The sequence below is a fragment of the Rattus norvegicus genome, chromosome 1 (assembly GCF_021556685.1).
Source record: "Rattus norvegicus strain SHRSP/BbbUtx chromosome 1, alternate assembly SHRSP_T2T, whole genome shotgun sequence".
NCBI classification, from domain to species: Eukaryota; Metazoa; Chordata; class Mammalia; order Rodentia; family Muridae; genus Rattus; species Rattus norvegicus.
In genome coordinates this window covers 238218265-238231458 of record NC_141534.1, presented here as the reverse complement: position 1 = coordinate 238231458, position 13194 = coordinate 238218265, and the positions used below count along the sequence as shown (strand labels likewise).

Genomic DNA, 13194 nt, shown 5'->3' with positions numbered 1-13194 from the left:
TTAACTACAGGGCCAAAGTTCATTCTCCCTACTATTTATCTATACATATACATATACATATACATATACATATACATATACATATACATATACATATACATATACATATACATATACATACATACATATGCCAGATAGATATAGATGTAGTCCTCACATGCCAAATGCATGGGGGAAAGTATCTCCTTGGGCTTTTAAAGTCTTCTTTGTTGGGCCCTTGGATTTCGCCGCTGCTGCAGAGCTTCGGCATTAACCCAGAGATGTGAGCAGCGCCTCTGCTGTGTGTGTTGTTCAGCACCAGGACCGTGAAGAGCACTTGTGTGTGAGTGCTACTTTGAAAACAGCAGTAGCAATCTGTGGTCTGGGTATTTGGGTTTTATTTCCAGCATTATAAATAGCCAACCACTTTCAAGTTAAACATAAACTTTCTAAGGAAAACCTTTGTATGTGGTAACAAATAACTTTGATTTTTTTTCCATTAACAAATGCAATATAATTTGAACCACCTTATTCCAAAATATTCCAAAAGTATTTAAAAATCTGGTAGTTTTGAGTGCCACTATAACACTACAAGCCGACCAACCCTGGCTCCATGTGATGTCAGAACTCAAGTGCATTGAACTTATTAAGACTGCCTTCAGGCTAGATATATAAATTGTACAAGTCCAATCATGATATACGTTTGCAAGTATTCTAACATTGGAAAAACTCTGAAATTTGAAACCCTTTAGCTCCCAAGCATTCAGATAAGGGACGCACAACCCTCACCTTTTCTATAAGCAGAATTGTGCTTAGAGTCATAACTCCTTGTTTGTTTCAAGAACTAGATTCTAAGAATTATTAAATGAAAACTCAAATGTGCTGTCAGAGATAACAATTCTCAGCGTTGAACACTCTCTGTTATAGTCCTAAATGTTAACCAAGACCCTAGGTGGATGAGTAATCCCTTTGACTGTTTGTTGCTTGTTTTGTATTCTGTGATTGGAAACTCATGTATGACTGACATTGTGAATTTTATTTAAATGTACATTGGGTTCTCCTTCAGAGCAACAGGTCATTAGCTGTGATTTTGTTACCAGAAAGATAGAACTGTGAGGCCATGGGAGGGCAGCACCAACCAGTGCAGTGCGGCAGGAGGTGCCTGTCTGGGAGGCCTCTCCCTCAGAGCACTTCCCTAGGTGAGCTGGACACCTATTCCAGGGAAGCCACTTAATGGTGGCTTAGCCACAGACGGATGGCGTGGGGCGGCTCTCCTTCATCTTCTCTTGTAGTGCTAAGAACCATAAGGAATAAAAGAGTATATTAGTATAACTGTCCCAAACTTTGGCAAAGGTGAATGTGATTTGACCATGGGACTCTTTCTAAGCAAGTAAGAAAGTCCAAGTCTGCGTGGATGAATAAGAATATCTGCTCATAGTTGGAAATGAGGCGGCAGTGTGAACTTTCTGGAACGGTGCATAAGCTTACTCTGAAGTGACTGTCAGTGAGGAATGTTCCAGAACCCTGACCTTCAAATGAATGTGTAGTCTCCCCAGGTAGTTCCTGTGGAGCATAATGTTTGCTTAGGTGGGAAAAGAAGCAATGTGTGCATGTTTGCAAAACAAGATCAGTTTTATTACTTCACAGACATACCCTGTAGATGGAAAGTACGATCCTGTCATAGACTCTTTAGAAGCAATCTTCTGGATGTAAGGGGAATTTCAGTCTCAGCCTTTCTAAGTCTGTTGAGAAATCTGAATTTCTAATAACTACTTTGAAAAAACTACCGTTGACTCTTTTCTAAAAGCAGAGGCTTTGCGTCGCTCCTTGCTTCTTTTGGATTAGCTTTGTACCTCTGCTAGTCAGTTTTTTATTTAGTGTATCTATCTTTGTTCCCCCTGAGAGACTCAAAATGTGCTTTTTTGCTGTTAAATTATCACCAAGTTGTTGAACCAAGGTACAAAGGAGCATCAGTGCCCATGGCTACTAATCGTCCCACAGTGTTGAGAACTCGCATTGCTTGTAGCAAGTGCGTTTCCTTTGGCAAAAGTGGGGCCTTTGTCTCTTGGTAAACAAAAGTATCTATTAACTTAGCAAAGGCTCAGATGTTTAAAATGTGAGCTGAAGAGCATGTCCTCTCTGGAGCGCCCATTGTATTTGTCACTCTCATGGATGACAGAGCCCCCACCACTCTAGATCATGCTCCTCCAGCAATGGTGAAGGCCAGCTGGCCTCATTGGCCGAACATGGGGAGAGGACCTTACGTATACTGCTTGGCTGGGGCTTTTCACATTTATTTTACCACATCCATCATCATCCTGCTCAGTCAGGCCTGATTTTTCATTGCTGAATTGAAATAAAAGTAAAATGGAGCATGGAAGCCAAAGAAAATTGTTATCCTTTCTCAAAGAGGTGAAGACAGCTCAATTGCGACATATTTTAAACGTCAAGTTTGACACATTTGATTGGAAAATTGTGTGACCTGTGTAGTTAGGGATCAAAATGGTTACCAGTTCACACTTTTAAAAAGTCCTGGAGTGGTGTTTTTACCACAGACTGATAGAATACTATTTTATTCTGTCAAGTAATAACTATTACACAAATGCCTATTATTTTGCAGTTTGGTGATTTAAATGCTGTGTCTCCCGGAAATCTGGATAAAGGTAAGAACTGAAAAATCTTAAGGGCTTTTTGACTGAGCTCCTGTGAGAGGAAGCAGCACAGCTGTGCAGCACTCTGATCCTGTGGACATAGCGAGCAGACCCCATGTGAGAGCAGCAACTGTGTCTGTGGAGTCCGTCCTGATGTTGCTGTTCCTTCCCTCCGTCCTCAAGGCATCTTTCTGTGAGATGTATTGAATGCAGAAGGTTGGATTTAAATGCAGTTCCAGACTTCTTTCAACTTCTTGATAGAGACGCAATATAAATAACAAATTATTGACCATGGCCAAAAAATACTGGAGAGATTCTAAAATTGGACCAGAGGTTTTTAGTCAAGGCAAGAAAAAAAGACCCCTTACCTTGCCATGTAGTCAGCTAACTCTTCAGTGGAGACAGAGCTCCAGTGCTGTGGTGAGGCTCATGGTAAAAAGCAGGATCAGCAGTAGTTTGGTGGAGAAGGATACAAAGATTTCAGTGCTGGCGTTGCCGGCCTGAGGGATGCTGCTGTGTCCACATGCATGGTGTGCACTCCTGAAGAACCTAAGGAGCAGTAGACAACTCAGTAAAGAGGTGGGGGTCTAAGGTGACGTGACTGAGGCTGGAGCTCATGAACCCTACCCAGCTTTATAGAAGCAGCTCTGATGACACTGGCAGTGCAGCTGTAAGTCACAGTGTCTTACCAACACCTCAGAAAAAATCCATCGTCTTACTTGGGACTTGGGGAGCTATTGGCTTCTCTAGGGAGAACCCCAGTTATACTTCTAACCAGAGCCTCTGGAGAAAGAAGCCAGAGGAAGGACTTGGGAGTCTGCAAGGAGATACAGCACTGTTTTCCCAAGGGTGCTGCCCCAAGGCTCCCAGTGTGCCCCGTTCTGTCTGACGAACGGGAGGCATTACGTTCTCTTGGGACATCACTCTCTGAAAATTGCCCGTTATTGTTGTGCTTGGCTTAATTTCCTTTTTAGGAACAGGAAAATTAAAAAGTTAGACTTCCCCAATGTGTTACTGTGTCAAAGATAAAACCTGTGGAATTGCAGTAATAACCCCTCAGAAAAATAAATGGGTGATCACTTATCACCAGCCTTCTTCATAAAGTGAGGGATGGAAAGATTGAGTTAACTGGTAGAGTAACTCATTGTAGCTTTTGTGCAGCAGATTCCATAAAGCCCACCAGGTTCCCAGAATAGGAGCACAGTTGTATATAGACTTGCATCGGTTGTCTTGAGAGACTGGAGAAAGTGCTTGCCTTACAGATTGCTTCGTTGTCTATCTGAAGGATCCCTACAACCAGATGACAGACCCTAGTCAGACAGATCAGTGTGTTCAGAGTGTTTTCTCAGGGCTACTTCTCACTGCAGCAAGTTGGATAGAAAGGCCTCCATTCTCCATCCCTGTCCTGCTCACGGTGGGGTCGTCCCCTGCCGCTTCTTCCTGCACGCTTTTGATGGTTTTTCCGTGTGGAGCGTGGAGCCCGGAACATGTTGTCTGCCATCACCTTTTTGATGGGGTGCAGCTGGTTCAGTTTACCCCTAACCCTCAGGCTTCCCCAGGCGACAAGTAAAATGTGAAGTTTCTGTGGGCTTTTTCCACAAAATGAGTTATATCAAACATAATAAAATTTGGTAGTAAAAGTAAATGTTTTATGTTTAATTTCTAGGAATGAATTGCAAGTATTTGTAGTATTAATGCTGCCAAGAAACAAGTCCTTTGTGCCATTTTTAAATCTCACATTCCCACTTCATTGTAGCTGTTTTCTTAGCATATGAATTAAGAATTTATTCAGTTTGGTTTTTACTGTCTGGAGAGCAGTAGTTAGACAACAGTTATATCACAAGTCATACTGCAGTAGTTACACTGTGGGACGGCACAGACCCCATCTACAGTAAGTCAGCAAGGGAAATCAGTCAGTGTAAATTATTGTGTGCCCCCATGCCCAAGACCAGTATAGTATGCCCAAGTGACTACTTCATGATGCAACAAATTATGCCATCATTTAAGATAGAAATTTTATGCAAAACTCCAAATATCTGAATTGTGAATCTCTCACTATGACACTGATGGATATAAAATCCCATGAGAGGAGAAAGCCTACAAGCTTCCTCCCATAGGGAACGCCGAGGTTTCACAGCAACCTGGCACACTGAGATGGTTCTGAAGCGTGCACTGATGTCTGTTTCTCTTTTGTCTCCTGTGGTATTTGTTTGTGCAGATGAAGGCAGCGAAGTAGAAAGTGAGATGGATGAAGACCTGGATGATTCTTCAGAGCCTCAGGCCAAAAGAGAGAAAACAGAGCTAAGCCAGGCATTCCCAGTAGGCTGCATGCAGCCTGTCCTGGAGAGTGGTGTGCAACCCAGCCTCCTGAACCCCCTCCACAGCGAGCACATCGTCACGAGTCCACAGACCATCAGGCAGTGCAGCGCCACGGGCAACACCTACACTGCGGTCTAACAGCAGGAAAGTCTTTTCCCCAGCTTACTTTAACCCCATCCATACTGGGCTCAAGCTGAGGTTTGAACAAGCCTGAAGGTTGACTGTTGTCAAAAGTCTGTCTGTGCTGAACATTACCTTTTTGGAGTTGTGAAATGGAATGGGTGTATGTATTTTTCCAGGTCGTTTTTTTAACACAAATTATTTGCCTTTTAATAATAGAGTCCCCCCTTAGTTTCAGCTGTCAAGAAGGATTTTTACAACACTTAATGTCATTGTTTTTGTTTTCTCATAATTAAAAAGTAATTTACATTTTGTAGCTTAAAATATTTTATTGTTGATTGTTAGTCTTGGTGTATGATTTTATGTGTAAGTTTTTTAATTAGATGCACTTCTGTGAAATATCAAAAGAAATGAATTTCTTTGATTTACACTGGAGGCATGCCCATTTGGCAGCAGATGCATCAAATTTGCTTCTGAAAGGTGCTTTTCATTGGACAGAACCATAAGACACTATTTTGCTAACATTTTGGAGTATGGAGAGAATACAGAGCGTTTTTATTATAGTGGTAGAGGGTTGGAAAGGTCATCTATTTTTCTCTGAAAAAAAAATTGAGCTGTGCATTTATCAGTCCAGGGTAAATGACAGAATTGAAAGAGATTATGCTAATATGTACATAATTTGTGTACATAATTATTAAACCTTGTTAACAATGCAAGCTTCCGTTAGACATTGACTTTAACTATGATTTGTGTACCAATTCCTCTGTTTAAAGACTACTGATTCTGTATTGGAACCACTGCACAGATGCATTCCGCTGTTAAGTGGGGCTGTTATAGTTAGATACTACAGCTGAAGAAATGACTTGACTTTTTTTTTAAGTGTACATGCTACTTATACTGAGCTGGACATACAGGAAACCATTCCATTTGGATGACGTTCTTTTATTCCAGGTCTTTTTTTTCTAATAGTAGTTCAATATGCTGCTATTATAGAAGAAAATGTATAGAATGCAAGGAATGTAGCGACCTGCATATTGTTATTTCCTGGTTTCTAAGATACATGGATTTAAATTTTACACAGAACCTGAAGGCAGTGTGACTGGCACACCTCCCTGTTGCTCCCCGATTCTGTAGGATTTGGATAGGTGGCTGGATGGACCATTGCCATTGAAGAACGCACATCAGGGATCATCGTACCTCGGCTATTACATGGTGCCTTAAACAGAACTGAGCTAAGGTTTAGTAAGGTTTATTTTGTTCGTGTGAGTAACTCTTCAATCCATTTGGTAAAGTGTGCCTGTCATGCTCAGATTCTTGAAGTAAAGACAGGTCACATGTTCTTCAAGGGGAATTTAGGGGGAAATTAAGCAAAACAAAGAGACAAAAACTTCAGTTTCTCTCCGAGGGACTGTGAGTGGACTTGTCTATGTTTTATCCTTTGAGCTGAATATCACTTGATTGCAAATCAGATTGCTAAGGGTGTGGACTAGCAGTTTTCATACAAACATGTTACATAAAGATCATGTGTTGTAGACCATTATTATCTAGTTACAATTCTAGAAAGCTAACAGAATAAGCAGGTACTTATTGAAGTGCATCTTTTCAGTCTAAATGTCTGTCTGTGTGTCTGGGTGTCTCTGTGTACACACACACACACACACACACACACACACACACACGCACATGCACACACACATGCACACACACATATGGAACTGGAGTCTGCTACAGTCACAAGGTGAGATCCTAAAGAATACAGGCTCATCCCATTTTATTTTGCATGAAAAGCCAAGGTTCTTTTAACTCAAACTATCAACAACAGCAACAAAAATAGGGCATATCTTTCATTTACCTAACTATAAAATTAAATCAGTGAAAGTCAACAAAGAACTAAATCAATAAAGCCAAAAATGGAAAGGAAAGCACAAAATGATAGACAGATCACTACTGAGGTCGACATTAAACTGAAGACTTCATGTTTCCAGTTGGGCTGGGTGAGGGGTATAGTTGACAAGAAGCTGTGCCAATCTGGAAAGTAAAAAACACCAAATGGCTTATCAGGAAATACAGTCTATTGAAACTGTTATTGCCTGATTGTCTCAAACTTCTGAAAATCAACATTTCTTAAGGGAAATTTAAATGTCTTACATATAATTTTTAACGGATTCAGATTTCGTATCAAGCAACTTACTCACACACGTCTTCACTGATGTCTAAGCATCTCTTCATGACTGAAGATCCCAAGGCAATGAACCGGCAAGCCCCTCCCCTCCATCACCCATCATAAGCTACAGAAGACCACGGACCTACTTCATTGTGAGTTAGAAAATGTTTACACATAAAATTCTAATCATAACCTAGCTCTCTTCATCTCGACTCTCCTTCCTGAGGTCTTTTAGTTTCCTGTCTCTGCCTGTCATCCCCAGATGACATCATGTCTGTGTTGGATCAATTGTATTTGCTGGTTTCACTGTGTTTATTGGTTGACCTTTTAAATGTATTTGTATCATTGTTTCATTTAATTTAATGTTGGAGATATTTGTACCATGAGAGGAATCAGCTAACAATGGACAGACATAGATTCATGAGAGGGAGGGACTGAGTGGCCCTCCAGAATTCAAGATTTCTTCCATTTGTTCATGGTTTGTTCTAAATTAGGACAGAGTAAAAACTAATAAATATTATTACGGTTGAAATTGACTCCAAAATATTCTGAAATCTTTTAGACATATTTAGGAACATTAATCCTTTTACACTAGTGTAGATAATTCTAACCAATACACACAAAATACCCATGGCTTATGATACTTCTAGTTATTTGTAGTATATAGAACACACATCAATCTTGGATTTGAATTATGAACTATATTAAAAAAACAAAAACGGTAATTTGTAGGCAGGCAAAATTTATAACAATCACATTTGTTTTCGTCATTTAACATCTTGTTTCTATTTTCCCATTTATTGAAACTGGCTTTTCTAAATAATATCAACCACTAACAGTCTCATAGTGGACTTATGACATAATACACTTTTTAAGGACTTGCTGGCATTTCTTGGCATTATAATCAAGTGCTAGTCTTGAAATGCATGTATGTGAACCAAGTGCTACACTCCTAGTGAGGAAAAGGAGAGGGAGGTGCGTGAGTTATTGGTACGTTTCAGAAGAGATTTCCATGTAATACAATTGAGTATCATAGGTATAGTTTTATATCAGCAAATACTTTGAGAATTATAGCCAAAAGATCTACGCTTCCAAAACCAGTGGACAATGGGTAGGATGGGTGAGACTTCTCCTGGGAACACAGGGCCCAGTTTTTAATTTCCCCTTTGGATACCAAGTTATTAAGAACTTCAGGACTTGCGTCCACATCTTGACTGTATGACTCTTACTGCCTTTTCCAAAATCTGCGTTCCTTTTTGTGACTTTTTTCCTTGTACTGTATAGCACGGTTCATGCACCTCTCTTTAGATGGTGTACTTTAAAAACAGAAGTAAAATACACAAATGGTTTTCTCGCTGCATACCTAAAATTCATAGTGTGCGACATTAACTGCCTTTGATTTGTAGCGGACGAGCAAGAATGAGCACTTTCTTGCAGAATGCTGTAGACGTCTATCAGGAGTGGTCACAGCTCCTATGCTGTGATCCTGGGCCTTTTTCCACGGACACACTCTCTACAAGTGCTAAATGCATTTTCAGTTTTTGAAAGATTATTATCACATTATTATTATCATTAATATTATTTGAAATGTCTAAGATAATGCTGTGCTTGAAACATCTGTGTAAAAGAAAATACGTGTGTCACTGTGATGGTCCTCGTTGCATGGACATAGTAGAAAAGTCAAAAGCTTGACGTGTACACGAGGTAAGGCAGTGGTTATATACAACAGATTGACTTTGTTATAACCTTCCCTCCCCAAATTCTTTTGAGCAAACCACGACCATCCAGAAACTAAAATCAGAATTTTTCTGCTCTCTGTGGATCACAGCAGAGTTTGGGGGAGGAGGGTTGTCGTGCAGTGTTGTTCGACATCAGGCTGTGACTGGATCAGAGCAACCACCTCCATGTACATGGTAGAGCAAGCTCAGTAACAGAACCCTAGTATTTCTGTGATTCCGGTGATGTTAAAGATGGGGCTGAAGCACTAATTCAGTGCTTAGTTCTAGTACTAGAAAAGCCCTTTGCTGTAATGCCTTGTATTAACCCTTTGAGCATTGTAAGATATACAATGGGGGATGAAAGCCTTTCAGATCATTTATTTAGACTTAAAAAGTAAAATAGCCTCTATATCCAAATGTCTAATTACACTGTTTTTTAAAGGGGGGGTCAGAAAAGAAAGTGTCTCCATGCCGAACACTTGCATTTTATATACAACTCTTAATTTTCCTTCAAGAGGGCTGGATATGTTTATTCCCAAATATTCACTGCCATCTAAGTAAGTGTACTGTTTACAGAAGACAAAATCAACTTTTCTAGCATCACATGACTCTCTAGAAAAGGAGGACGCGTGCATGGGCCTGTGCTGGCCTATGCTGTAACTGATTTCTGCACACTGGAGGTACCTGCTAGCCTTTAACAGGTATGGTAAAATAAAGGGTTACATTTTGTCTTTTTTCCCAAAACAAAAGATCTCATTTATTTAGCTTTAGAAAGTACAAATGAAGCCTTAGGACGGTGAGTTCCACTAAACACAGCTGAACGCTGAGGTACTTAGGCTCTTTGGAGCTCCATCTGTCATGAAATAGTGCTTGGAAACCACGCAGGGCATAATTTTACCTGTGCTCTAAAACATTAATACTACTCATAAGACATAGAGAGGCAGAGAGGCAGCCAGACATTAACCTGCTCCGAACTCTTCTGCCAGGAGATGCTGGGACTGCTGCTTCAGCTGTCTCTGAATGCCATTCTGCTTACAACATTTGTTGATTTCTTTAGGGAATTTCCGGACAGTTGATCTGGTCCTCCCCTATGTGACAGAACACGGGGCAGTGTTGTGTTCCCATGTGCCCATGCTGCCCTCGCTAAGCACAGACAGGAGTGTGACCTATTCCGATGTCTGCCGACATCCATAGCATAGTGCAAGTGTCCGTACGTTGCTTTTTAGGCAGTTGAGGAAGTCAGACCATGCAAATTAATCATGTGTTAACATGCAATACTCAAAGGGTTTTACTTTAGCTCTCTTCTTTTGACTCTTCATGATGATTTACTGTAAATGCTTCTCAGTTTGCATGCCTTGCCCATTGCTGCTAGTGAATCTATGTGCCAGTAGACCTGAGTTTAGTTTACCAATTTTACTTAAATAGTAAAAGCCACTTACAAAGTGACTGCCTAGGGTTGATTCTCCTTTTGTTTAAAGGGATTGGTAATACGTCGTTTTTAAAAGAAATATTTGGTCTCTTTTATTTGGTCCTAATATTTGAATCTTTTGCCCCTCCTTCCTTGGTTCTCTTTCTTTCTTTTTAGTAAAATATGATGTTGGGATTGGAAGCCCTGAGTAATGAAGTATTTGGTAAGAACCATTTATGTAGCTCAACAATCATGACAACAGACCTCTGTGAGAAGGTTGGTTCTGGGGAGGAAAGCAAAAATAAAACTGATTGACTTTTGATGACCAAGTAAATTTTCCTTGAGTAAATTAACATTTCTGAACAAACGATTGCCTTGCTTTAGCCTACACACACAATTTTATATGACCCAACGAGAAAGGTGTTAAATTGTATTCGTTTGAAAAGCATCTTTTGTACCAAAGCAAATTCTTTTCTCTGCTCATCTCCATCATCGATTTGGACCTATGGTGGCGACCAGTGAGTTGGTTCCAGAAACTTAAGTGAGTGCCTTGAGAACGCTTGGGAACTGTGCCTGAGGTGGTAAACTTTTAATTAGGTTAATTGTAGCGCTTACCAATCAGTAACTACACTATCACTCAGGGCTTTCGTACCTTCTAGGTAAAACTCCTTTCATTGTGGGTTTTTTTTTTTAATACTGTATTTTTTTTTAAGTGCCATCATTTAAAATTCACTTAGTAAGTGGCAGATTACATTATTCAGTCCCACAAGCACACAAACATAGTAACACTAGGAGATATTTGAGCATTTATTTTACAATCGACTGAATATATAATGTAAATGCGGTAAGCAACTTTTGTAGAGGTTGTATGTGTGAGATAATGTAATGTTCTTTTCCAGTTTTTGGACTACAGTTGAATAAACTTTTTAATTATTTAAAAACATCTTTACCGAATAACATGTGATGGTTTTTTTGTATAATGTATTTGATTTTGTAAATACGTATTTCCTGATGTGATTTTTGTGAGAAACGCTAAATCTTTTAGTATACCATGTCCTCTGAAGATTGGCAGGAGCTAAATACTAGTTTGTGGGCAATTTGTATTGTGTACTGTACAATAACTGGGGAACTTTTATAATTATAAAAATATATATTAACTTTTAGTGTGTTGTTTAAACAAATGACTGGAACATACTAAAGATAGTAGGATTTTTTCTGAATATTTCAGACTTGAACTCAGGCTAGCTTTCTTGTGTTTTTCAAAACAAAAATGGTGTCTTGTCTTTTAAAAATCAATAAATTTGTTTCCTTGTTACAAACATTTGAAATGGCTTGGGTTTTTGTTGTTTTTTTTTTATTTTTTTATTTTTTTCCCCTCTCCTCAAATCGTCAGGAAGTTTATATCGCACCATCTCCTAGGAGGGTACCCTCTGTGTCATTTATTAGCTTAGAAACAAAATCAAGTTGTTTTCCTTCTTTGTGTCAAATGAAATTGCAATATTTACACATGAACAGCACAAAAAACGAGAAAACAAAATTATAAGCCCAGCAGGGTACAAATCTTACCCTCAAAGAAAATTAGTGATTGAGTGCCACTTGATTTCAGGGGCTGTCAACATTTCCATTGTAAATCCAGATTTCTGGATGTTCATAATGTGTTTGTTTTATGTCATTTCACATTGATATTCGGAATACAAGTTCTTTGCTTAAATCGAAAGAGCTTATTAAAATTCATTTTAGTGCACTTAAGAAGATACCCTGCTCATTTTCCCTTTGAATATCTACAGAAATTTTTGCTTGGATGTACATTTGTGAGAGTGATGAACGAAAATGGTGTAGTCACTATCAAAAGAAAGGTTAAATTACTATTTTTTAAGCCTTTCGGACATTTTGGGTTTTTTGTTTTCTGATCATAGTTTCTATAGTCTTCTAGAATACGGAATAGCCAACTTTGAGGGTTTTCTTAAAAAAAGAAGTGAAATAAGCAGCGAATATTTTTTTGGGAATCTCTAGCATGGTCCTTGATATCACAGTGTAGTCAAGAGTAAAATGTTAACCTCTCAGTTGATAGCATATCTATTCTCTCTCTCTCTCTCCTTCTTTCTCCTGTGTGTGTGTGTGTGTGTGTGTGTGTGTGTGTGTGTGTGTGTGTGTGTGTATACGCGCGCACGCCTATGGCTACATGAGTTCATGTACATGCCACAGCACACATGTGGAGGTCAGAGACTTCAGCTGTCTGTCCTATCATAACACTTTCTTTGAGGCAGGAGCTCTTGTTCATCATGTGTGTGCCAAGCTGCATGACCTACAAGCTTAAGAAGATGTTGTCTCCCATCGGGTCATTAACAGCTTCCTCTTATGTCATGAGGCTGCTGGGCGGCCCCCTGAGAAGCCACTGCCTTACCAGGATCTTGTCACTCATTTCTCCCATTAGTAGGTTGGCCCTCTCAAGTTCAGTAGCATTTGCTGTGTCAGCCTCCGTGCTATGGAGCTCCTGCTGAGTTCCTTGCATGTTCCTATGGCCCCTTCAGACATGCAGCATTGTAAAAGTACCCAGACAACTGAAGTGATCATCACCCATGACCCCTGCATGTAATTGTAAGTCTCCCCTGCAGTAGATACCTTCTGAGATGGCCATTGGCATGATGGGAAAGCATCTTCACACTCACTGTCCTTGTGGGAGGTCCTAGTCCCTATTTTCCTACCAATCTCTTTTGTCACCAATCTGTCATTTTGGTTTTCCCCAAATCACAAACTACTCAGTCACTAGTCACTTACTCACAGTGCAGTCTTGCCTGCAAATCAGGCAACCATTCCATGTAAGGAAGAAAAGGA

The 13194-nt window shown here is 39.8% G+C and overlaps 1 protein-coding gene across 13 annotated transcripts in view; it reads left to right on the top strand.

Moving 5' to 3' along the window:
- Positions 1-11682, top strand: part of Rfx3 (regulatory factor X3) — a 260295-nt gene extending 248613 nt beyond the window's left edge. For 8 of the 13 annotated variants that reach the window (XM_087575082.1, XM_087575078.1, XM_087575081.1 and 5 more), the window contains 2 exons: positions 2600-2642; positions 4849-11680. In XM_087575082.1, coding sequence (XP_087431208.1) covers positions 2600-2642; positions 4849-5087 — 282 coding nt within the window. In that variant the 3' untranslated portion in view covers positions 5088-11680. 13 annotated transcript variants of the gene reach the window in all.
- The last annotated feature ends 1512 nt before the right edge of the window (positions 11683-13194 follow it).